This window comes from Natrix helvetica, assembly GCF_964273705.1.
Source record: "Natrix helvetica genome assembly, chromosome: 1".
In the NCBI taxonomy this organism is placed as follows: domain Eukaryota; kingdom Metazoa; phylum Chordata; class Lepidosauria; order Squamata; family Natricidae; genus Natrix; species Natrix helvetica.
The window spans coordinates 341,720,560-341,746,396 of NC_138548.1; the positions used below are offsets into that span (position 1 = coordinate 341,720,560).

Sequence of the window (25,837 nt, forward strand, 5' to 3'; positions counted from 1 at the left end):
GCAGGGGTAAAGCGGGGCAACCACTTTCCGCTCTAGGGCTGCGAGGGGAGGTCTTTGTGGTCTGTTTGGGCGGAAGCCCGGGTCTTTGGGCACAGGACGGATTCTTCCTGTCCACGGGTTAAGGCTGGATAAGGCATGAAAAGGGTTTTGTATGGATGTTGCAAGGCGGATGGGAAAGGAAGCGGCCCTTTCAGCCGAGGATGGAAATGGAGCTGTCGTTAACTGGGCTGCCAAAATCAGGATAATCAATAGATGGTAGCACAATTTTCCTTGAACTGGATACTCTTTGCTGTAATCATAGTTTAAATATCTAGCAAGAGTTTCAGGCAGAAAACTATTATTATTAATAATAATATTTATTATCATCATTATATACTTTATTCATTAAACATAAAACTCAGCCAACTGAACATTCAAAAATGCATCACAAATACTAATTGTTGTTGCTGCTGTTGTGGCATAATGCAAGCATCCTTTCAATTGTCCTTTCTTTTCTTGTCAAGCATGAGGGTTAGAAAGTTAGTCAGGCCCTGATTAGGGGCATTGTTCTTATTCTGAGATATTTTTTAAATTCTTGGCAGCCTTTTTTGTTGTTTATTTTGGTTTATAATTATTCGTATTGTTTTAAATTCTCTTCCTCACCCAGATTCACCTTGACAAGCCATGTACATTAGCATGCAGTGATAATTTAAGCTATTGATAAAACACATCACTGCTGCCATTTCAAGGTGATCAGCCCTTAATCTGTCTTGTAAAAAGTGCTGAAAAACACAAATTAAACACTTGATCATAGAGTGTCTGATCTTAACAACAGCAACAAAAGCTAGATTTCCACTTCTTTTAGCTGATTAGCTGCTAAAATTGACATTAAGAATAATAGGGTTGCATCAAATAAATACGTTGGGCATTGAAGCAGAAGCTGGAATTCATTCCATGGTATAACATTTTGAATTCTAGATTCTTCTAAGTAATGCATTTTCTTTAAATTGTCCAAATTGATGAAATTAGTGGGAATATAATGCACATTTAGTTTTAAATCATTATTTTCATTATCAATCATCCAAATATACATTTCATTAAAATTACTATAATTTAAATAAGATATTCAATTGATCTTTGGGTACAATAATTCACCTCTTCCAAGGCCAGATTGCAAATTGTGTGGAATCAAAGCTCTTACTCAAATTTTTAAAACCCTTTTTATACTTGTGAGGATTCTGTTTTTCAAAGACAGGACACGTCACAGCATAGAAGACCACTGTCAAACTGCTTTATTATGGTACATGCCTTTCCTAATAATACTTGCCCTGGGTTAACTCCATCCTCCTAGATTTTGAAAGCTGATGCAAATAATGAGTTATTCCTTACAGCAAGTAAGTCTTAAAATTTGTATAGTAGCGTACAAATTTTGCCTTCCTCTAAAAATTCTTGTGTCTTGGGATTAGGTGCTGCCTCAATGTGGTTTGTCTTTTTCTGGCTGCTACCAAACTCCAGCCCAAAGTCTAAGCCAAGTGCCAAGCAGGAATCACCCCACGATGGGTTAAATGTCTGTGGAGATTCTCAATCATCCAGGTCATGGTTATCCCAAAGGGGCTTTTCAAAAGACAACTGGACGACAGTGCATTGCTTACAAACACTTGTAATCCTGGCAGTTGATTGCCCTTTCCCTTACCCCCTGTAGTAATTGTACATTTCCAAACATCACTTCCTGCTTCATTGCCTCCTTGTTGTCTTCTTATCCTCCACCATTTCTCCACACACTCACTCTTTTGTAGGCTAAGAGCCTGGGTGGGGTGAAGCTGCCTATGGATGTTGGCAGGGTGCTAAAAATGCCAAGATGTGGTTGAGTTAGGTAGACACCTGAAATATCAGTGTGTATTCCTTTGAGTAAACTGCATAGGAGAATTAATAAGCTAATTCCCTTTGAAGTTTCTGGGCCTGTAAAGTTTTACTGCCTTTGGGAGAAAAAGCATGAGTTTAGCCCAAGTGAATTGGGAATGGGGATGGTTGGGAGTGAGATGTTTTTTTTGCTTTGCTGCTTTTGCTTTTTTCAAATGCAGGCAACAATCCCAGCTTCATTCTCGCAGAACATTAGGACATAATATTTATTTATAACTAGCTGATAACCCGGCGCTACCCAGGTATTTATTTATCCCAACCCTCCTTCCATGAACGTCGCCGCAATTTCTAATTTTGGATTTTCCCCTTTACCAGATGGAGACCCCTTGTGTAGTACTGTGTATAGCCGTTACTATGGCAACTCCACAGCACTGTACAGTAGAAGCCATTTTAAGGCAGTATGGTAGAAGCTGTTTGCACAACAGGCTGTATCTTAACAGAACACACACACCGAGGGGTGTTAGGGTGTCTTACCCCCACAGTATTTATTTTCAGAGAGTAAGTAATCTCTGTACCAAGTTTTATACATCTATCTATATATCTGTCCATGCTGGTCTTGTTGTATTCGGGTCTTTTCCCATGTAAGATTGAGATTGTCTTGGCAATGTTTCAGTGAGGTCTCACTCGCCATCTTCAGGCTGTGAGACCTCACTGAAACGTTGCCAAGACAATCTCAATCTTCCATGGGAAAAGACCTGAATACAAGAAGACCAGCATACCTACACCCATGAAAATCTACGAAAACAAATATATATATCAGATATACGTGTATGTATGTATGTATGTATGTATGTATGTATGTGTGTGTGTGTGTGTGTGTGTGTGTGTATATATATATATATATATATATATATATATATATTTAGATGAAATGATTTTCACGCAGTTTAGTTCATCTAAAAAGACTAGAGAAAAAAAAGGGGGAGAAGGAAATTAAAGATTTCTTCGGAAATACAACAAATGAAGCGACTGCAGTGGAAGGAAGGGTAGGTGCAATATCTAAATATTGGATGAAATCAATAGATTTGACAACCATCTCTCCAAAACAATTAGAAGCTTTTTTTTTTTTTAAAGAACCATATACGTATTTGGCACTATTGGTCTAAAACGTGTCTTTATGAATAACCTGAAAACAAGTTGTTCTGCTAATATTTTCAAGTTCTAACTTTGTCATCTGGATGGGAAAAGCCTTGAAAAATAATTTGCTGAGCCCTTTGAAGGAAAAATGAAGCTTCAGTGCCGTAAACTAAAATACAAGGGATGATGAAAACAATTCTTTAAGCCATTTTTTTCTACGAAGTGAAATCATTATCATTTCTAGATATTCAATCTTAGGTGTGCTGCTAGTGCTCCATAAAACAATGGTGGTGATGGGGATGCTAATCCTGATACCAGGATAGTAAAGATAGCTCGATGATTAATTGAAGCCAAGAAAACACACAAAAAGAGTCAGCACATCCTATGAGACCAGAAAAACCCAGAGATTCCCTTTATCCTTTCCGCATTATTTAAAAAGGCAAGGAGCCCACTTGGTTCCAAAAGAGCCATTTTATTTTCTAAGAATCAATAGAGATCTTTTTTCTCCAAAATAAATACAAGTACAAATGCCCTCCCGGCTGCAGCAGAAAGAGCCGGGTTTCTACAAGGGGGGGTAGGGGGTGGTCGGGGGGTGGGGGTTCAGGCAGAGTCCAAAAAGCTATAGTATCAAAATGTGCAAGTGAGAAGACGGCGGCCCTGCTCTGCAGAGTGACGGTAGGGCTTGGCCGAGGAAAGGCTGAATGGATGTGGACAGGTGCTATGATGCAGGGAAACGGGGGCCAGACTCTGTATGTTGGGAGGGGTAGGTGTACGGAGCAGCCCAAATAATTTACATTCTCCCACTATGATACAGTTATCTTACAAAAGTCTAGAGCCTTAAGACCCAGAGAGTTAGGGTACTGCCCATAGGAGCTATGCAGGCAGCTGGGTATTGCTCGTGCAGCTGGTCAGGGCAATTCCAGGCATGGAACAAGGAAGGGCAGGCTGGCACAAGAGGTAGGCTTTGCCCACGTGAAGGGCACAGTGCTCTGTGGGTGTGCCCAGCACACTGGAGGAGCGGTTGGGTGCTCTGTGCGTGTTCCTGCAGCAGCCAGGCTTCCCAAGGCTGGAGCTCCCTGCTCCCTTCTCCCGTACAGTCCAGCTGCACTGAGTGAGCACCCAGGGCGGGAGCCCCTCGGAGGATCAGTCGCTCTCGCTGGAGTCGCTGGTCTGCTCTCCTTGCACCTTATTCCGGTGCTGCATGGCTCGGTGATAGGCAATCTGGACAGACTTGCGGATGTTGGACTTGCGGCCTTCCAGCATCTTCTCCTTATCCAGGTCCTGGTTTACGCCGAGGGGCACGAGTTTGGTGCGGGGCAGCCATTGCCTGCAGGAATGGAACGTGCAAAAAGTCACTAGAGCTCGGTTCACTCCCAAAACAAGAGGGCTATTTCATCCCCGTCCCCCCCGTTCCCGTCCTTCCTCTCAATTAATTCTCCCAGCCTCGATTGAGCTCTGTTCCTTTCTTGTAGTTTTTGACACCTGGGAAAGAGTGAGCTTCAGCCAGGGCTGGGCTGCTGGGGGTTTGTAGGGGTTCAGGAGAACCTCTAGCTAAGATTCTGTGCAGTTCAGAGAAGGCCCAAATCCCACTCCTGGCTGGCCCCGCCTGCCCCTCCCCTCCCAGGAGTCCACATGTGGCCTGTGTTGGATGCAGGTAAGTGCCGGATGCAGATGGAAGCTCGGTGAGGGGAAAAAATGGGCCTACCGGACGTTTGGGAAGGCCAAAAATGAGCCCATTTCCAGCCTCCGGAAGGCCCCTGGAGCCTAGGGAGGCCGTTTTCAACCTCCCAGAGGCTCAAGGAAAGTCCCCGGAGCCTGGAAAGGCAAAAATCCCCCCCCCCCCAGTGCAGGAGACCGACTAGGCCATGCCCATCATGGCCACGCCCACCCAGCAACCGGGCAGAGAACCCCTTGCTAAAATTTTTACCAGGTGCGCTTGTTGTCGAAGAAGAGGACCAGGTAGAGATGCTCCCGTGCTTCCTGAGTCATTTGCTCTCCCAGCTTCAATACCTCCAAGGGGGGCACCGGAATGGGGACACCATGGTGGAACATCCCTTCCCGGGGCATCTTCGGATCAATGATCTGCCAAGAGCAGGAGGGAAAAGATCAGGCATTGGTGGGAAGCCTTCATACGATGTGTGGTAAGGAGAGGTTTGCAGAAAAGACAGGTTAAAAAGGAAACAGATCCAGGTTATATGTACCTGCAGCAAAGGCTTGAGAATGAATGTGGCACTGTAGATACCAAGCCACACTGGAAACATTCATCTATAAACTCCAATCTAACCAGAGTTCACCAAGTAGTCGTCTTCTGTTAAGTTACAGAAAACGGGTACCCTAAAACCTTAACTTTCTTCTTCCACGCAAACAAGTTTCTCATTTCTTACCACTTTTCCCCAGTCTCACAAGTTCTCATCATCTCCAGCTGACATATCCAATCGTCAAGTCAGTAATGATGGAAATTGTAATTGTAGAAGAAGAAGGGGAAAAAAAAAACCCAAATCTTTAGATTCTGCTGTGTGTGGAAACGTGCCAGGAATTCTGCAATACTGCAGTGACAAAACTTCAGATTTTGTGTGAAGGAAAAAATAATAATTGCCACCCTGCTGTTTCTATTAGGATTGTCCTTAGGCTAGGAGGTTCTGACTGTGCAAGTTATACCGTTTATAACATTGCAAATACACTGTTCAGTAAGGATGATATGGAATGGTATCAGCAGGGCCAAATCGACAGAATAATGTTTCTCAACCTTGGCAACTTGAAGATGGGTGTACTTCAACTCCCAGAATTCCCCAGGCAGTTGCCAAGTAAACCCTGCCATAAATGTCTGTAAGAGATTAATACAATACAATACAATAGCAGAGTTGGAAGGGACCTTGGAGGTCTTCTAGTCCAACCCCCTGCCCAGGCAGGAAACCCTATACCGTTTCAGGCAAATGGCTATCCAACATCTTCTTAAAGACTTCCAGTTTTGGGGCATTCACAACTTCTGGAGGCATTTTCTGTTCCACTGATTAATTGTTCTAACTGTCAGGAAATTTCTCCTCAGTTCTAAGTTGCTTCTCTCCTTGATTAGTTTCCACCCATTGCTTCTTGTTCTACCCTCAGGTGCCTTGGATTCTCAGTTATCTAAGTCATGGTTGTCCCAAAGGTGCTTTTTCAGAAGGCAACTGGACTTTCTTGTTTTTTTCTTTTGAAAAACAAAACATCTTCAAAAGATGAGAAGTGAAATGTCTTCGAAAGAAAAAACAAGAAAGTCCAGTTGCCTTCTGAAAAAGCACCTTTGGGTCCTGACATAAGTGGTACATTTGAGGCCTCATATCTCAAACTTTCTGGTCTTTACAGTCTAGCCCTTACCCGCTCCCTTGAGATAGTGGTGGAGTACTTTCTGTTGCTTCTGCCTATCTTCTAAGAAGGCAGCTCACCTGGTGTCTTTCTCTCTAAAACCTCTGGTATCTTGAGTTCCCATAAGCCTACTAATTTTCTGGTGAAAGGTAAAAGCATCACAATTGCTGCAATGACATATGTCGTGGCCATATCATCATTTGCCATCAAGTAATTTTCAACTCCTAGCAACCATATAGAGAGATCTCCTCCTAGCCATAAGGTGCCATATAATTTAGATGAATCAGTATTGCTCTACTACCCTCTGAAGGAGATAGATCAATTTCGGAAGGGATAAAGAAGAACCAAATTTTAGAAAGAAAAATATAGAAATCATTGTTTTCTACTTTTAACATTGTAAAAATGCAGCGATTCAGGATCTAGCCTACAGGGACAGACAATATAACACAGCAGCAGAAAAATGTGTTAAACTGACACCCCCCCCCCGTCCCCCCGAAAATAGGCAGTGATCTGATGTAATTCCACAAGGCCCTGAGTTTTACTGAGCTAAAAAAAAAAAAACCTATGGTCTCAACATGTTTGAAAGGTGCACAGTCTCAGAGTATGTGCAAAAATAAAAAGTCTACTGGATTTAAGCATACACTGTCAAAATAAATTAAACTTTAATGCAGATTCTGCCTAAAATATTTATCTAGTTCTTAAAGTTAACTAGTTTCTCAAGGCAAAAGTGCTTCTTTTGCCTGGATTGTCTCTGGAAACAATTACTAGAGCTTTTCAGGAGATGGTGCACCCTAGTTCAGGCACAGCAATTCCGTTCCCCATTTCCCCAGGGCTCTGCCTCTGAATTTTCAACAAAACAACTCCTGTTTTCTCCATCTAGAGGGGGGGGGGGTATCCTTTGAGGGGACCTAGCAGAAGTTTATATTCAAATCCAGATGCTGACTAGCACTTAGAACGGCAGGAAGGCTGCAGCATTGTGAATACGAGCTGGTGTTTCACAACAAGTTCACTCTTTGGATCTATGCATCAAGCTGTAATGTATTTCTTTCTACTTTCTAGTCAAACGAATAATCAGTGATGGGTGCGCCATCACCGGGAGTTTTCAAGAAGAGATTGGAAAGCCATTTGTCTGAAACAGGGTCTCCTGCTTGAACAGGGAGTAGGACTAGAAGACCTCCACGGTCCCTTCCAACCCTGTTATTCTATTATTATGATAATTCCCACTCTCTTTCTCTCTCTCTCAGAGATGCATACAAATATATACACCGGGTGCATATTATAACCTACCAAAGCTGGATATGATGGGTAACCCCGGCATTTGGCCCACACCAAGTCCAAGGCATCCAAAGGAGAATCTTCATCTTCAGAGAGCCAACCGGCTGATCGGCTGATACTCTTCCGGACTACTGCACAAAGAGGAAGGGGAAAAGGAGGGTGCCTGTGTCAAACTTTTGCCAACCCAGCCCTGATGGGGAAACCAGAAGAAATTGCTATCCTATACTCACTGCCATGGCCCACACCTCGGCCGGTCCCCACCGAATAGGACTCGTTTTCCGTCCCTGACGTGTCTTCACTGCTGTCCTCTGGGAAGTTTACCCGGGAGAAAGAAGGTTTCCCTCTACCTTGCTTGGAAGGAGTAGTGCTGCAAAGGAGGAAGAATTGTCTCAGTGGTGGGGCATTAAACCACAACAAAGGGGCCGAAAGGAAGAACGGCGCTAGGAAGAGTGAAGGTTTATAGGCAAACGGGCAGAAGCTAAGAGCTATGGCCCGCTGCATGCTTTTGCTCAACAATTTATATTTTGAGATGTCTTGCCTGTAGATACTAGAAATCATAGCTATCAAGACTCAAAGCCGTGGAGCCTTGTCTAATTTTCCTCCCAAAGCACATCTCATTGGAAAGATGCAACCGTTACAGAGTGCCAGCAATCTGCCCCGTACCAGTCCTTCGGCTTTCCTTGCTACTAAGTGCCACTTGGTCTGTTCTATACTATCCAACCAATCATATTCAAAGAGCATTCTCTATCAGAATAGACAGAATACTTTAAGAGCCGTGGTGGCGCACTGTTTAGAGTGCAGTACTGCAGGCTACTTCTGCTGACTGCCGGCTGCCTGCAATTTGGCAGTTCGAATCTCACCAGGCTCAAGGTTGACTCAGCCTTCCATCCTTCTGAGGTCGCTAACGGGGGGCAATATGCTGGCTCTGCAAACTGCTTGGGGGCAAATAAGCCTGCTTAGAGAGGGCTTTAAAGCACTGTGAAGCAGTATCTAAGTCTAAGCGCTATACATTTCCATACATTTTAACATAACAACAGATAAGTAGAAACTGTATTTGTTGTTATGTTAAAACATGTATGGAAATGACAAAGCCAGAAAGGTCGCTCTATGTCCAATGTGTATTCAATATATATATATATATATATATATATATATATATATATATATATATATATATATATATATATATATATATATATATATATATATATATATATATATATATATATATATATATATATATATATATATATATATATATATATATATATATATATATATATATATATATATATATATATATATATATATATATATATATATATATATATATATATATATATATATATATATATATATATATATATATATATATATAATGTTGTATTTGTACTGATAAATAAATAAAGGGAGACTAGTATAGATCTATTTCGAGCTAATTAGCTCTCATCAGCTAGCCATACCCTTACTGGGATTTGAACCTGGGCTGTATTATGTCTTAGGCAGGAGTCTTAGCCACTAAGCCACAGGCTCGCCTCCTTATCAGTTGAGCCAGGGAAATAGGTATGTATTTGTGTTACAACCCCTGGTATGCCTAAATATGGGAGGAAGGAAAGAGGGAGTAGTGACCTTCCTCCCATATTTAGGCATACCAGGGGTTGTAAGGAACTGATAAAAACAAACAAACGTGGCAGGCTTGAAGAGCGATGGACTCAGGATTACGGGGCTGCCGTGTGACACAAAGCAGGGTTTCCTGGGGAGGCTGGGTCTTTGGGTACCTGGTACGATCTGAGGCTGCGCTGCTGCTGCTGGTGCTGCTTGACTCGGAATCGGAGCTGCTGCGTGGGAGGTTGTAGCCACTGCGGTAGACCAGGAAGCTCTTCTTGACTGGCTGGCTGCCGCTGCTGAAACCATTCGCTGGCAGGTCTGGAGGGAGAGACAGAGCCGTCAGAGAAAAGCCCCCGTCTAATTGCTACAGTAAAGCAAAAGCTTCCTGCCAGGTCTACCGTCAGGCAACGATGGATGAAAATTTAGATTCACAGTTCAAGAAGCAAAGGCGGTAAGGTATTAAGGCATCTGTCTGCACCTGGCTTCTACAGGTAGTCCTCAGCTTACGACCGCAATGAGACCAAAATTTCTGTGGCTAAACAAGACAGTCGCTAAGTGAGTTTTACCCCATTTTACTTTTCTTGCCACCGTTGTACAGTGAATCATGCAGTTGTTAAAGTCAGTAGCATGGTTGTTAAATGAATCTGGCTTTCCCCATTGACTTTGCTTGTCAGGAGGTCGCAAAAGGGGATCCCACGATCCCCGGAACACGGCAACCGTCATAAATAGGAGTCATTTGTCTACAAGGGTCGTGTGGAAAACTGTCACAAGTCACTTTTTCCAGGGCCGTTGTTAACATCAAACTATTGCTACGTGAACTGTTGTTAGTCGAGGACTACCTGCACTGCAAAAGTAGAAGGCTTGGGGAGAAAGAGGCTAAGCTTCTGCTTTAAGAGGCTAACTCTCTTGTCTGTTGATTATCCCCAACTCTGTTTAATAATTTATTTTTGAAATGTTTTATTTCCTCATTAAATATGTACCTTGCTTCCTGCTTATATAGGCACTCCCCTTCGACTGCTGAGTGCATATATAAGGTGAAAGTCAAGGTATATAATTAATAAGGATTTTTTTTCCTCCCCAAGCCATCATTACTCTCTGATAATATGCTTCCACATGATTCCACATGATTGACTCTTAGTGGTGCCAAGCACTGGACTTCCATTGTAGGCTCAATATGGAATCCCCACAGACTGCCTCCAATTCAGGGAGGGAAGACTTAGCATTTTTAAGTATGTTTCAACACTGCATGTACATTTTTTTTAAAAAGCATGAGTGAAATCAAGGGAAGTGGGCTGCAGCCTTACATCAGAATAACATGTTTGTCTACAGATATATGAAGGTACTAGCTGAATACCCGTGCTCCGCTACGAAACTATGTGATCAGGCTTGATAAATCGACACCGACAGCTTGAAAATTAATGAGTAGTTATGATCGGCCTCTCCTCTCCCCTTCTCTCCCTCAGGCTTGCCCCACAGAAGCCTCTCCTGTACTAGCCCCTTCTCTCCCTCAGGCTTGCCCTATCCCCTTCTCTCCCTCAGGCTTGCCCCACAGAAGCCTCTCCTGTACTAGCCCCTTCTCTCCCTCAGGCTTGCCCCACAGAAGCCTTTCCTGTTCTAGCCCCTTCTCTCCCTCAGGCTTGCCCCACAGAAGCCTTTCCTGTCCTAGCCCCTTCTCTCCCTCAGGCTTGCCCCACAGAAGCCTTTCCTGTCCTAGCCCCTTCTCTCCCTCAGGCTTGCCCCACAGAACCCTCTCCTGTCCTAGCCCCTTCTCTCCCTCAGGCTTGTCCCACAGAAGCCTCTCCTATCCTACCCCCTTCTCTCCCTCAGGCTGTCCCCATTGATCCTCTCCTATTCCCTTCTCTCCTTCAGGCTTGCCCCACAGAAGCCTTTCCTGTCCTATCCCCTTCTCTCCCTCAGGCTTGCCCCACAGAACCCTTTCCTGTCCTAGCCCCTTCTCCCCCTCAGGTTTACCCCACAGAAGCCTCTCCTCTCCTAGTCCCTTCTCTCCCTCAGGTTTACCCCACAGAGGCCTCTCCTATCCTATCCATTTCTCTCCCTCAAAGCGTGTTAATAATAATATAAGAAATACTAATGATCTGATGGTCATTTTGAAAAATCCTTTCTTAGCGAGCACCTAGAAGCCAAGAAGAACATACGTGCCAAATTTCAAGATTGTAGGATTGACAGTTCTGGAGATTTTATGATGGGCATTTTGCTTTATATATATTCATTCGTTCATTAAATTCCTCTCTAATTTATTGCTCAAATTATCTGGTTAATTTTATAACGAGAGGCAAGAAAAAGGCGGCCTTTAATTACTCCCATTGAGAGCTCTGGCTGAGACTAAGAGAGCTGTAGTCCATCATATCTGGAGGGGTGTCAGATTAGGGGAAGGCTTAGATTGTATAAGCATATAGAATGTATCCATAGAAGATGTTTCTCCTTGGTTCCCAATATGGATTTTTTAAAAAGAAAGACAAGAAGTTTGAACTGTGGCAGGGTTCACAAATCATGATGATTAGTCTGATTTAGACCTAACAAGTTGTATAAACACAGACATTTGGAATTATTCAGTAAAACACGATTCAATAAACCGTGCTAATGTGATACACAAAGTAAACATTTATCTATTGGCCGTACACTGAGCTCATTTATATGACGGCCCTTTTCCTCCACAGTGACGTTTTGAATTAAAACAATAAATATTTATCCAGTTGACTTTGTCAATACTGCACCTTTAAGGTCAGATCCTCTGTAGATTTACTCTCATTAAGAGCCACTACATTCCCAGAGAAGGGAAGATTTTACAGGAAACCAAACACCTCTTCTTTCATAAGAGCCGGGGTGGTGCTGTGATTAGAGTGAGTGCAGTACTGCAGGGTACTTCTGCTGACTGCCGGCTACCAGCAATTCAGCTGCTCGATTCTTACTGGCTCAAGGTTGACTCAGCCTTCCATCTTTCCATGGCGGGTAAAATGAGGACCCAGATTGTTGGGGCAACATGCTGATTCTGTAAACCGCTTAGAGAGTATTGTAAAGCACTGTGAAGCGGTATATAAGCCTAAGTACTAAGTGCTATAATGCACATAAGGTAGAACCAAGGTCCAGCACTCAAGGTTTCTCTGCGGCTTCACTCACCAATCGGAGCATCCTCCGCCGATTTGTCGCTGTCGCTGTCAGAGCTGGAGCTGGGGCGTGGGCTCCTCACCCGCTTACGCTGTCGCTGAGATCCCATGATCGGGAGCTGAGGCGGCCCCACGGGGCTGTTCCCATGACCTGCAGCCAGCTGACTGTCACGATTCTTGGGGGGGCGCCCAGGACGCTTTGGGGGCACGGCGGTTTTGGGATTCTTCTTGGAGAAGAGCACCGATGTTCTCCTGCCGACTTCGTGTGCTGGGGTGGAGGAGGAATTGGGGCCAAGGCCTGGAATGAGGCGGAGGCTTTGGTTTAGAGGAACAACTTGGGCACTCTGGGGCCAGGAGCCTGTCTTCCAGAGACAAGGGCAGGCGGTCCTTGGTTAACCGTAGCAATTGGGATCAGAATGATTGTTGTTAAGTGAATCAACAAGGGTCATTAAGCATGGTCACCATTTACAACCACCTGCCGGCTTTCCCACTGGTCTGGCTTGTTGGAAGCCAGGAAAGAAATTTGCAAATGGTGACCACTTGACTATGAGATGCTGCTACAACCAGAACTCTCAGGTCTGGTCGTAAGTACCACTCATTCAGTGCCACCACAAGTGCAAATGGTCACTGAATGAGTAGCCATTAACCAAGGACACTGTAAGTTGAACAGCTGATTTTTAAGAGGGTGTTCAACCTTTCCGCTAAGGCGCCACGGCCAGCTGGTCTTCAGGTTTCTGGCTTTCTGGTGCTCCAGTGTGCTTAAAGATCAGCTGGCCGGGGGCGCATGTGCGCGCTGGAAACCCAAAGAGCAGCTGGCGACGGCGCATGTGCCCACAGAGAGGGCTCTGTGTGCCACCTCTGGCACGCGTGTCATAGGTTCACCATCACAGCTCTAGATCCATCAAGTGCCCTTCTTAACAACACTGTGATATAATTAATAGATTTGGACTGGGGAAATCTCCACTCAGCTGTGATGCACCTTGCGTAGCATTAGGCTAAACATCATCTTTCAGATGATAGGACTGGGCTAAGGACAAATCACTTCATGCTGCTCGGGTTTTCTTAAAGGACAAGCAAAGAGCCGAGAGGCAGAATTGGAAGACCTTGGAAGATGCCACTCTAGCATCAGACAAAACATGGCGGACCAGCTTCTGCTAAAGTAGTTTGCAGAAGGAAAACGTTCTGCAATTGCTGACGCGGATTTTTCCAAGCGTTGGTTCAGTGGCCCTGCCCTAACCTAGGAATATTGTCCCATCTTCTGGAAGTGGCACAAAGCCTTCTCTGCATCCAGGAAACAACATGTTAGGCTTTTTTTTTAAAAGAACTTTCATAAATCAGTTGCATTTGTGAAAATGAGGTTACTGATTCCAAAAGGTTATCTTTCAAAAATTAGGCAAGCTTTAGTGACAGCTGTCTTCCCGTGTGTAACTCAGCAGAGTAACAAGGGCTGGGTGAGAGGAGCTTCTGTATACGTTCAGGAAAATGGGCCCCAGGGACAGTGAAAAGCTAAGCAAAAAGGCAGGAGCAATACTGATTCCTCTGAAGAAAAGGGATCTCGGCATCTTCTAACCCTTCCATTTCTTTGTTATCTGGGGGAGCGACGGGAAATGTAGTTCAACGCGTTTAAGGAAGCGAGTATCTGTAGCTCAGGGATGAACCGTGAAGTTCTTGGAACTCTCCGATTTGGATCGTTCGCTTGCAGACATTTCACTACCCGGCTAGCTAACAGGGTCAATACGCTGATGACGTTACGCAGTTGGGTAACAAAATGCCTGGAGGGGAACAAGCAAGCTCAGGGAGCTCCAAGGACTTTCACGTACGAAAGATGCCACGTTGGAGAAAACCCAGCTAGGCTAATTCCCCATGGAGATTCTCAGTCATCCAGGTCACGGTTACTCCGAAGGCATTTTTTTCAAAAGGCAACTTGGACTTCCTTTCTTTTTTTCCCCTTGAAGATGTTTCGCTTCTCAACCAAGAAGTTTCTTCAGCACAGGGATGTCAAACTTGATTTCATTGAAGGCCACATCAGGGCTGTGTTGGACCTCAGGGGACCGGGGTGGGCGTGGCCAGCTCAACGTTTCTCATGTTGGGGAAGCCTGGGGTGGTCCGAGCTCTCTGCCAGCTAAAACAGCCTCCTGCAGCTCTCTGTCAGTGAAAACGGAGCCCGGGGGGGGGGGCATGCACGGCACCCCTGGCCCCGTTTTCGGCCACGACGCCCGCCTGCAGCCCTCTGCCAATGAAAACGGAGCCCAGGGGACTCACATATGACCCTTCTGAGGTTTGTTTTTGCTGGCAGAGGGCTGCAGGAGGTTGTTGCAGCTGAAAATGGAGCCTGGGAGGGCCGCAGGCGGCCTCACAAGCTCCATTTTCACTGGCAGAGGCACTGCGAGCGGATCCTTCTCTGTTTCCAGGGCAGCCTCGCAGGCCAGATCTAAGCACTCTGTGGGCCGGAGTTTGACACCCCTGTTTCAGCAGAACTGAAGAAGCTTCTTGGGATGAGAAGTGAAACGTCTTCATGGAACAAAAAAAACCCAAAGGAAGTCCAAGCTGCCTTTTGAAAAAGCACCTCCGGGAGAAGCTAGGCTAATGTGGCAGGACTCTCGCATTCCCAAGAGATGCCCCTGCAAGCTTCCAGAGAGAAGGAATGCCCCAATTCCGCACAGGGACAAGCAGCTCCAGGCTTGCTAGCCTCACCACCAACCTTTGCTGGTTTCTTGGCTGCTGCTCTCCTCAGCGGCGCTGTCGGTTTGAGGGTCCTTCTCGCAGGGGTTATGGGTCGGCAGAATGATGCGTGCCAAGGGGCCGTGCCCATCCCTCCCTGTCTCCCGCTGGTGTGCCAGCTTGCGCCGCAAGGCGGTGATCTCCTTCTTGATCATCTTGATTTGCCGGCAGCGGCTCACGCTTTGCTTCCCGGCGCTCACCTCGGGCAGACGCTCGAGCAGGAGGTTCAGCTGGTCTTCCAGAGGCAGGTGCTTTTGGTTTTCCGACAGCAGCAGCCGCTCCTCATCTGGGGGGGGGGGAAAGGAAACATCTGCTTTTACGAAATCTTTTGTTTCGTTTTGTCTTAAAAGCACCCAAAGTCACTTGACTGTGAGATGGGCAGCATATACATTTAATGCGGATGCGAATTGAATTAATGTTTTTCCTTTAAATGTATTAAATGTGTAGACCGCCCAACTCACACACTTTCAGATTCTTAATACAGGTAGTCCTCGACGTAACAACCATTCTATCAGTGACCGTTCAAAGTTACAACAGCATTGAAAAAAGTGACTTATGACAGTTTTTCTCACACTTTATGAACACTGCAGCATTCCCCACGGTCACGATCCAAATTCGGAAACTTGGCATCTGGCTCGAATGTATGATATTTGCAGTGCCCCCCGGATCATGTGATCAGCTTTTGCAATCTTCTGACAAGCCAAGTCAACGGGGGAATCAGGTTCATTTCACGACCCTGTTACTAACTTCACAACTGCAGTGATTCACTTAACAACCGGTGCAAGAAAGGTCGTAAAATGGGGGCAAAATTCATGTAACAACCGTCTTGCTTAACAACAGAAGTTTTGGACTCAATTGTGGTGGTAGATCGAAGACTTAAAAGATCCTGAGCTCAGCTAAAGGACAAACCATTCCTTCTCCTGGTCCTTCTCATGGCGGAAAGGCCTCTTGGAACCTCCACTCTGGAGGCACCGCTAAGATGCAGAGCAATCGTGGCTGTCCAGAGATTGCTAAATCACAATTACCAGCAGTCTCAGCCAACAAGTCTAGCATCGAAGAATCCTGGAGTTGTAATTCAACCGCATGTGGAAGAGGGTAGTATTCTGACCTAAAGGTTTGAGTATAAAAAGACGGTAGCTTTCCTTTCTAATCAAGGAGAGAAGCAACTTAGAACTAAGGAGGAATTTCCTGACAGTTAAAACAATTAATCAAGGGAACAATTTGCCTCCAGAAATTGTGAATGCTCCATTAGTGGAGGCTTTTAAGAAGACGTTGGATAGCCATTTGTCTGAAGTGGTGTAGGGTTTCCTGCCTAAGCAGGGGGTTGGACTAGAAGGCCTCCAAGGTCCCTTCCAACTCTGTTATTCTGTATTCTGTAACTTAATTAGCTTAAGTGAGTTACCTTTTATCGGTTTATCTCATAATGGTCTTGCTTTCCACAACCTATGCTCACCCCTATTTCTTCCAGGGTTATCAACATTTCTTAAACATCTTCCAAACCACTTGTTTGGTTAACGTTTCTCTTTTTCTCTATTTCTTAGATTTTGATATAAACGTGCAGAGGGGAGGAAAAGATCCATGATAATCTATAATAAGCTAAAAGAGTTTGGCCCTTTCTGGATTCAGAATTCAAGTCTGGGCTAAGTTTAGATCGGGATTATTTGAATGATCATCATCCTAGCAAGCAAGCAAAGAAACCAAGCCCAGAAAACATCCATTAAGAAGAACATGATTACATTCTCCATCTTTTGCATTGATTGGCCAAGGCAGATAAGGCGGCATTGGTTTAAACTGTCTTATGATGGATGGACCCACAGGACGATAAACTGCCACACTGTTTTTTTTTTGGCCTTGGCTAATTCTCTCTCCCAATGTTTTCTGCTCTTTCATCCCTAAATGTTCCCCCCACCCGACATTTTATTGGAACTGAATTTCAGGCAGAAGGTTCTAAGCTTCCTTTTCATATATCCCTTACTCCAATGCATGGCAGTATTACATCTACATGCTCTTCTCCTCTAATACGCCGGAGCAGGATTTTTGGCCGTACCGTTGCTCCAGAAGGGCCCGGCCCACCTCTGAGAATGAATACTAACCGTTCTCGGTGCTTCGCAGAGGAGCCTCCTCCCCAGCCATGGGGAAGTGCATGCCGGTCTCAAAGTCAATGCCCATCTTCTCAGCTTGCCGGCGTGCTTGTCGCAGCACTGCACCCCCTTGTTCCCGCAACCGAACAGCTGCCCGGTAGAAGATGGTGTCTTTGGCATTGTACTTCAAGCAGTTGCTGACTATCAGGTTGAAGTCCTCCTCAAACTCATCCAGGTTCAGGTAGCGATAGGCCTCCAGCTTCTGCTTCATTGTGTAGAAGTCCATCGGTTTCTTGATGTGGTCCAGGTAGTCTGGGACCTGCAGTGGACAAAAGAGCAGGGAGGCTAAGAGGCTGGGATCCCACCTCTGGGGCAGTCCTGCTCCAAGAAAAGAAGAGGTTAGAGCAGCCTTGAAAATGGCTTCAAAGCTCTTGCCCAATCTGGAGCAATGTCCCCACGTAGAAGGGGTACTGCCGTTCCCTGTGGGCACATAAGACACGACGCAACAGGCAGCCAAGAAACATACCCAAGAGCAAGCAAAAATCATTTAAAACAAACCCCCCCAAAAATCCTGAAACGACTGCTTGTTTTTCAGGGAATAATGCAGCAAGTCAGAGAGAAATAGGCAGGCTCATTTTTGGATGTCAGTGGCTAAGATGCTGAGCTTGTTGATCAGAAAGGTCAGCAGTTTGGCGGTTCAAATCCCTAGCGCCATGTAATGGAGTGAGCTCCCGTTACTTGTCCCAGCTTCTGCCAACTAGCAGTTCGAAAGCATGTACAAATGCAAGTAGAAAAAATAGGGACCACCTTTGGTGGGAAGGTAACAGCGTTCCGTGCACCTTCGGCGTTTAGTCATGCCGGCCACATGACCACGGAGACATCTTCGGACAGCGCTGACTCTTTGGCTTTGAAACGGAGATGAGCACCGCCCCCTAGAGTCAGGAACGACTGGCACATATGGGCGAGGGGAACCTTTACCTTAAAAACTAGCTACTTAGGGTTCACCATCCTTAATCCACCTGGAAACAGAAGTTCTCAATTTTTTTCCATTCTTCATAATCTAGAGGTCCACTAGCATATTCTCCTGGCTCTGATTTCTCAGTCTCAACCCACAGCTCATTCAATTACTGGGTGCTCTCCAAATCTTATGCACCATACTGACTGACTTCCCCCCCCCCCCCCAGCAAAAGGACAGAGAGGTAAACTGGACATTTTAAAATCAATGGTTGTTACAGCAGGGGGGCGGGGACCATCCTCTTTTTTTTAAAAAAAAAATTGATGTTACACAGTGGGTTTCCTCACTCCAACCAACGGAAGGAATGATCTAACTCTGAACCAAAGGTTCATTTTGACGGATTCTGTAAAGAGATGGTGTCTTTTGAAGTTTTATTGCGTTTTGATTTGCGGGTTTTTAATATGTTGAAATGAGGGGGATTGCTTCATTTGCTGTATTTTTAGGCAAAGGAAAAAAAAGTGTCTTCTCTTCTTAATTCTTTATCGTGAATAGCAAAACAGTCCTTCAATAAAAAAAATTCTCCTAAATGAAGCAGGTGAAAGGAGATTATTACCAAATCCATGGGCTGTAATTAGATTCTCGGATATTACAGGGAAAACATTGGTATCAGCTAAAAGTTAATAGTGTACAGACTTATTGCAACAAGGTGCTCAGAGATTCCCCGCCATGGGAAAAGCAATCCCCTTGACTTCGTCACCTGTAAGTTATGACCCAGCAATTAAAAAAAGAGAGAGATAATTGATCCACCTAAAGCAATTTGATGATTAGCCTACCATCACCAGCCACGCAGGAGGAGCTTGCTTACCTGGGCCTGGGGAATAGGTGTGCAGAGTCTGCTGCTTGAACGAAGCAACCACCTCCAACTCCCATTAAATACGATGGTTGCCATGGTTAGGAATAGCAGGGGCTGAAGGCATTTGAACTGGGGAAGGCTGGAGAACAGTCTCAGGATGACAATAGCACTAGCACTTAGACTTATATACCGCTTCACAGTGCTTTTTACAGCCCCCTCTAAGTGGTTTATAGAGTCAGCCTATTGCCCCCAACAATCTGGGTCCTCATTTTACCCACCTTGGAACGATGGAAGGCTGAGTCAACCTTGAACCTGGTGGGATTCGAACTGCCAAATTGCAGCCAGCCGGGAGTCAGCAGAAGAGCCTGTAGTGCTGCACTCTTAACCACTGTGCCACCATGGCTCATAAGAATGTAATTGGGGAAGTTCTGAGAGCTGATGGCATTCCAGGGGGAGGGGGGCTCAATCGTTTATTAGCAAATTAGGCAGCCGTTCATTGGTTACTGCCTATGGTAGGTGGGAGACTATTGGCTGATCCCCAACACCTAAGCAGGAACAGACCTGTCTATCACTTGGATGGGAGACTAGCAGGAAATCCCCGGGCTACAGACTAGACTGGGAAGTCACATCTTGAAAGAAATCAAAGGTAAGACCCATTCTGGTAGGGAGACGTACCCTGAGGATCGGCTCTAGTACGAGTCCAAAAGCTCAGAAGACTAAACCCCTGGTCCCGGTGACCAACCCCGATTGGATCCTGCAACATTATCCTCGGACCCGTATATTTGCTTTCATTCGTAAGCCACTTTTAAGCTGTTGTCAAGAAACCTGTATGGATGGGACCATATGATCTAGCAGGAGATGAAGTTAATTTGGGGGAGCCTTTGCTTTTAACAGGGTCCGAAAAGGAAGCAGAATAGTCATACTAGGTCATATATAAATTCCACCTGAGGGAAATCGGACAGTAGAAGAAAACAGCCTTTTCTGGCTGGACTATACAGCACAGATTAGCAGATCTACCCTGCTCATGAGGAAGACTGGCTTCTAGAGCAACTTGAAGGTCAACCAGGCTTGGGACAACCAATGTCAGTCTATCCAGAGTCACCCAATCTAGGGAGGCATGAATATCGGGACACTCAAGGAGGAGCCACCGTGCTTCTGCTCCTTCACAGAACCTTCCCTCTCCATTCTGAGCCTTCCACTGCGATTACTGATGACCCCAGAAACATCACCTTACACCTAAACTCCAACTGAAATACCAGCTTCAGCCATAACCAGAACCGAAGCGATATCCAAACAGGTGTCTGGGTGGCATGGTGATGGAAGTGATGGAAATGAATCCAAAAGAGCCAGGTTAAAAAATAAAAATAAAGCCCACCTTCAGTCCAGTTAGTTCTGAGAGAGACTTCTAGGCCAATGGCTGACTCCTGGCCCAGGCTACCTAACGGGGAGGTTCTTGAAGGACAAAACATGGATGAGGGAACATTGTCTACGCTGCCTTGATCTCCTGGAGAAAAGTTTTTAAAGAGTAAATAAATAAGAAACCAAGACAGGGACCCCTGAAGGGTGCTTTCGTTCTGACAAGCTAGAATCAATGGTCATCCACCGATGCCAGGATTGAGAACGGGGGCTGAGAGCCACAGGAAGAGCACTTGGAGGGATCTACTGCTCCTCCACATGCCACGTATGGGGCGAAATATACAACTTGGAACAGAAATGCATACTAAAAAACCACTTGAGCCCAAGCATTCTCTTCCAACACCATGAGATAATCCACATTATTATTGCACAACGAAACAAGGAGCAGCGATTTACGTTTTATGCCAACGGGCCCGATTCTCTAAGGTTTCTCACATGCTGTATTGGGACCTGGACGCTACTAGCCGGCGTGGCACGCGTAGCTGCTTGGGCCTAGCCACGAGGGTGTGTGGAGTATCTTGGACAGAGAATAGGACCAGCAAGCCGCAAGACCAGCCCCTCGGCCGGATGGGAACAGAGCAAAAGATAAATTGGGGGTGGGGGGTTTCTTACTTCGTAGAGTTCTGTTACCTCAGACAGCGGGACCGGCTGGCTGAAGATGTTGCCCGTGTCCTTCTCCTGGAGCTGCTCGAGGGTCCGGCGCAGGAGGATGAGGAACGGAGTCAGCTGCACCTCCAGGGCCACTTGCTGGATTTTAATCTGGAAGAGAAGCGGAAGGTGCTACTGAGCACGTGGTGGCCAAACCACGTTGGTTTGCCGTTGTTACCTTGGGGGCCTCTGAATCACCGTGGGGGTTAGAAAGCAGGAGGGCCCCAAAAGGGAGGCCGAGCTCAAAGGGCACAAGCAGCATCTTGCCTTACGTTAGCAAATCCGTATCGGTTTCACTCTCAGCTTCCACCCCGGAGACCTGTGCCCACAAACCTGATAAATACCCGTGTTTCCCCGAAAATAAGACTGGGTCTTATATTAATTTTTGAACCAAAAAACGCATTATAGGGCTCGTTTTTCAGGTGATGTCTTATTTTCAGGGAAATACCGGTACTAAATGCACCTGTCTGGCTGAGGATCTCAACTGAGACTTACTTTGTGGGGTAGGTCTTACATGACGAGCATCCTGAAAAATCACGCTGGGATTTGTTTCCCGGCTGGGTCTTATTTTCGGGGGAAAGAGCGCAATCTCTAACCCAATACAAAACCAGGTTCAAACTTTCTAACCACAGGGGGTGGGTTTGGGGTTTTCTTTTGGCATCAACTGGCTGCTCTCTATTCATATAGGGAGGTCACAGGCCCCAAGGCCTTCTTGTCACCCCTGGTGACCTGAGTGCTTGCAAGCCCCTCGGAGGTGCTCCCGAGCACCTGAAATGAGGAGCTGCAAGGACATTATCAGCCTAACAAACAAGCTGCCTTTTGGGCAGCTTGCCTGATACGACTGAGCTTGTTTTTGTGAAAGCCCAAGTGAACCTGCGCTGAGCCTCGGGGACACCAGCTGAACGCCACTCCCCAAGGAGAGGCAAAGATGTAGTATGCCCAGCCCAGAGCAGGCTTTGTTTGCATCATGGAAAACAGCCTGGCAGCAGGTAGAGGACAAACACCTTCTAAGTAGCAACAGCACCCAGAATTATGTAGCACCCTATAGTGCCTTTCAGCCCTCTCTAACCAGCTTACAGAGTCAGCATATTTGCCCCCGACAATCTGGGTCCTCGCTTTACCCACCTTGGAAGGAGGGAAGGTTGAGTCAACCTTGAGCTGGTCAGGATTGAACTCCTGGCTGTGGGCAGAGTTTGCCCGCAATGCTGCATTCTAACCACTGTGCCGCCTCTAAATGCAAATCAGGTGGCCCCCACCCCTCTCCCCCAAAAGCAAACCCTTCTTTGTGGTTGAATTCATTGGCTTCTGCGGTTTCCTTTATCCTCCCAGGGAAACGTCTTGCCTTTCTCTTTCAGTGTCATTCTCCAATTAAAAAGTGCAAAAAATCCGCCATCTCCTTTCCTTTAAAAGCCTCCAATCGCGGGTATTCTGGGAGCATCCTACTACCCCTTCCCCCCCCTCCCGCCACCCCCAAAGTCATTCAGAGGAGAACTCCCATGCCTTCCCCCCCACCCCAACTCCCTTCCCTGGCACAGTTACCGTCTCTCTCTTGAGCTTCTCCCGCTTGCGAATTAACTCCACCAGCAAGCGCGCTCGTTCCAGGTCGTGGCGGAGGCGCTGCCAGGACTTCAGCTGCTCTTTCAAGGCCCAGTTCTTATCCTCTGTGTTATCTCGCTGCAGGAACATCAGAGTCTATGAGAGGAAGGGGCATCCCTGCCAAATGCCAGGCTGCCGTCGCTTGTAGAACAGCAGCAAATCAGCTCCTGCCAGAGTTGCTGCCAGGAGCCAAAAGGAAGTGGAGCATGGCAAAAGCCACAGCCGTGTCGGGCGGAATATGGCAGGCCCACTTTCGGGAAACTGTTCGCTTTCTCCCTCCCTCCCTTGTCGCAGAGGAAGGAAGGAAAGTGCAAAGGCACTAACAACGTGACATCAAGTCACCCTGCGGGTTCACTAACTACCATTGAGCAGCAACTACCGTACAGTATTCAGGATCTCAGAGGAAGTGGGCCTCCCGTTCCATGATTCTCTAGGAGGAGATGCCAAAACTGAACATGGGGCTTCCTACCTGCAAAATACAAGTCCTTGGCAGCTAATCCCCCAGCTCACCTTGCTTTGAAAGCTGAAATTTTTCCTCCCTCCATAGGAACTGGGAAGCCTTGTCAAACAAGGCTCATGACGGTTCCCAAGCCAGCCCACGTGGCTGCAACCCATCCAGCACGGAGAAACCGATGGGCGAGGCTGCTGGATGGGCCATCCAGCACGGAGAAACCCATCCAGCACGGAGAAACCGTTGGGCGAGGCTGCTGGATGGGCCACTCTTGGGAATGGCTGGAAAACTGAAGGCGAGTCGGGCCTCAGTCACGCTATGCTCTTTCCGGTGTGACTGTGTTTTATCTCGTGGATACATTTTGGCTGCAGTTATGAGTTGGGGAGCCATACCAGTTGGTTAAGTCAATAAACGTAAGCCTTTGCTCTCGGCCATGTGCACCCAGTGGTAGCAAGGGCTCTTCCACAGCGGGGACATACACCCGTGCCCTTTTCATCCACCCTTGCCCGAAAACTCAAGTGAAAGCCGTACCTGCTCAGTCTTGGCCACTGGAGGAGGAGGAGCCGGCCTTCCTTGTTCACAGTTCCTGTGTGACTGCAAGTGCGTTTGGAGACGCCGCAACAAGGGGACACCATTGCGGGATTGCCTCTTCAGAGTCCAATAGCTGTGCAACCTCTGCATGAACTGACTCTTTCGCTGAAGAGTCAAGCGGTTGGTGATCTTACTAAGCCTGCAGGGGAAAAAGAGTGGGGTCAGATAGGAGATATCATAAAAGGACAGAGCGGCCAGAACTCTACCAGACTGTTGAGAAAGGATGCTGCAGCGGCGCTGGTCAGGGGTAGTAGATAAAAACAGAAGGATTCAAATTCTGCAGTCAGCCAGAATAATCTTAGTGTCAGGTCTGCCATCTTCAGCATTCTTCGCTTCGCTGGCATCCTGCCTTAAAACGCGGGAAGGGGTAGAGGTAGGAGGGGGGAACGACAGGGTGACAGGAAGCAGAGCAGCCAATCCAGAACAGACTGGCTGATCAAGGACGAAGCTGTGAGAACTCCACCAAGAGGCGCCAAGGCCATTCCCAAAACACCTGATTCAAATTTCCCTGGACCCTGATGGGACTGGTCAAGGGGGGAGGACCAGGGAAAAGGGGGAAATGCAGGCTTTGCGCGGGAATATTCAGATCCAGCTTTGCTTATGCTGTAACCACTTCATTTTTTTTTAGTAAAAGTAAACCTTTCACTTCCAAAAATTGGACTCGAGAGTCTTTCTTTCATAAAAGTTCAAGTCGGGACAAGCCTAACACTTAGAACTACAAAGACAACTTTCAGCACTCAGCTTGATGGACCGAACAAGAGCAAAAAAAGCTAATGTGTAATTCCAGAATCCGTTGGGTGAAGACTGAAGGTATTGTTGAACAGTGAAACATCTAAGCAAGAGCTTAAAATATCACTTCTGCTAAACTTTCACATGTCCTGCTTCACAATCACCCTCTTAGGTACTATTAGAGTCAAAAATCTACTGACGATTTCAGTGAAACCAAGTTTAAGTTTTTAACTGTTTTATATTTATCTTTTTTTTTAAAAGATAAGACTCCCAGAGTCATTTAATAGCGATATGGGCGACATACAAATACAATGATAGATAGATAGATAGATAGATAGATAGATAGATAGATAGATAGATAGATATCAAGATAGATAGATAGATAGATATCAAGATAGATAGATAGATATCAAGATAGATAGATTATAGATAGATAGATAGATAGATAGATAGATAGATAGATAGATAGATAGATAGATAGATAGATAAACGGATAGATAGATAAACGGATAGATAGATAGATAGATAGATAGATAGATAGATAAATGGATAGATAGATGATAGATAGATGATAGATAGAAGATAGATAGATAGATAGATAGATAGATGATAGATAGATAGATAGATAGATAGATAGATAGATAGATAGATGATACATAGACAGACAGATAGATAGAAAGATAGACAGACAGACTGACAGACAGATAGACAGACAGATCTATATTCTTAAATAAGGGTTCACCTGGAATTAGAAGACAGGACAAAACCTGTCCAACAAGTTTGTCTCACACGTACTTTTCCTAAGTAAGGTGTAACTAATCCCATCCAAGATACCAACATTAAAATTTGGTTGCAGAGACTAAGAAGGGTGAGAGGAAACTAAAATAATTGGGTGCTGATGGTGGCAGCTACAAAGAGTCAACTAACACTCAATTTGACATCGTTTCAAATATCTCCTCGGGTTCATTTCAGCAAGTTACCAACTCTCAGATTAATTCCACTTGCAGCTGCTGCTTACTTCCTCTCCTGGAACAAGCCACAAATCCCTTCCAGTGAACAATGCCAACAGCTACTAGTCACAGCAACACAACCATTTGCCCAAGGAAAAGCATTATAGCAGTATGAAATGTTGTATGTGCTGATTGCCTAACTTTTAAGCTACAGAGGAAGGAGCGCTTAGTGAAAACCTGGTTTTACTAACCCTGGAAGGATTGATTTAAACAGGGCGACAGTATATGGATTGTGAGGAATACAGCAACGATCAGAACAAAGAGGAACAGAAATCGTAACCATTTGCTGCCACCTAGTGCTCATTTGGGTTTTTACAACTTAGATGCAGTAAGCCCTATTTTAAAGCACTTTTAAAGCAGAGCCACAAACACTGAAAAACTACAGGACAGCCAGGAATTTGAAGTATAGTTAGTCCTTAACTTATGACCACAAACAGCCTGACATTTCTGTTGCTAAGTG

The 25,837-nt window shown here is 45.7% G+C and overlaps 1 protein-coding gene across 9 annotated transcripts in view; it reads right to left on the reverse strand.

Moving 5' to 3' along the window:
- Window positions 1-3,435: 3,435 nt before the first annotated feature.
- BRPF1 (bromodomain and PHD finger containing 1) overlaps window positions 3,436-25,837 on the reverse strand; it is a 32,711-nt gene continuing 10,309 nt past the window's right edge. The window contains exons 4-14 of one of the 9 annotated variants that reach the window (XM_081939743.1): window positions 23,579-23,777; window positions 22,540-22,674; window positions 20,965-21,111; window positions 17,141-17,447; window positions 15,028-15,333; window positions 12,340-12,624; window positions 9,372-9,519; window positions 7,839-7,960; window positions 7,606-7,721; window positions 4,904-5,058; window positions 3,436-4,303 (exon numbers count right to left, since the gene is read on the reverse strand). In XM_081939743.1, coding sequence (XP_081795869.1) covers window positions 4,120-4,303; window positions 4,904-5,058; window positions 7,606-7,721; window positions 7,839-7,960; window positions 9,372-9,519; window positions 12,340-12,624; window positions 15,028-15,333; window positions 17,141-17,447; window positions 20,965-21,111; window positions 22,540-22,674; window positions 23,579-23,777 — 2,104 coding nt within the window. In that variant the 3' untranslated portion in view covers window positions 3,436-4,119. Of the gene's footprint in view, window positions 4,304-4,903; window positions 5,059-7,605; window positions 7,725-7,823; window positions 7,961-9,371; window positions 9,520-12,339; window positions 12,625-15,027; window positions 15,334-17,140; window positions 17,448-20,964; window positions 21,112-22,539; window positions 22,675-23,578; window positions 23,778-25,837 lie in introns of all 9 variants that reach the window. The other 8 variants (XM_081939741.1, XM_081939740.1, XM_081939742.1 and 5 more) reach the window with 8 other exon arrangements.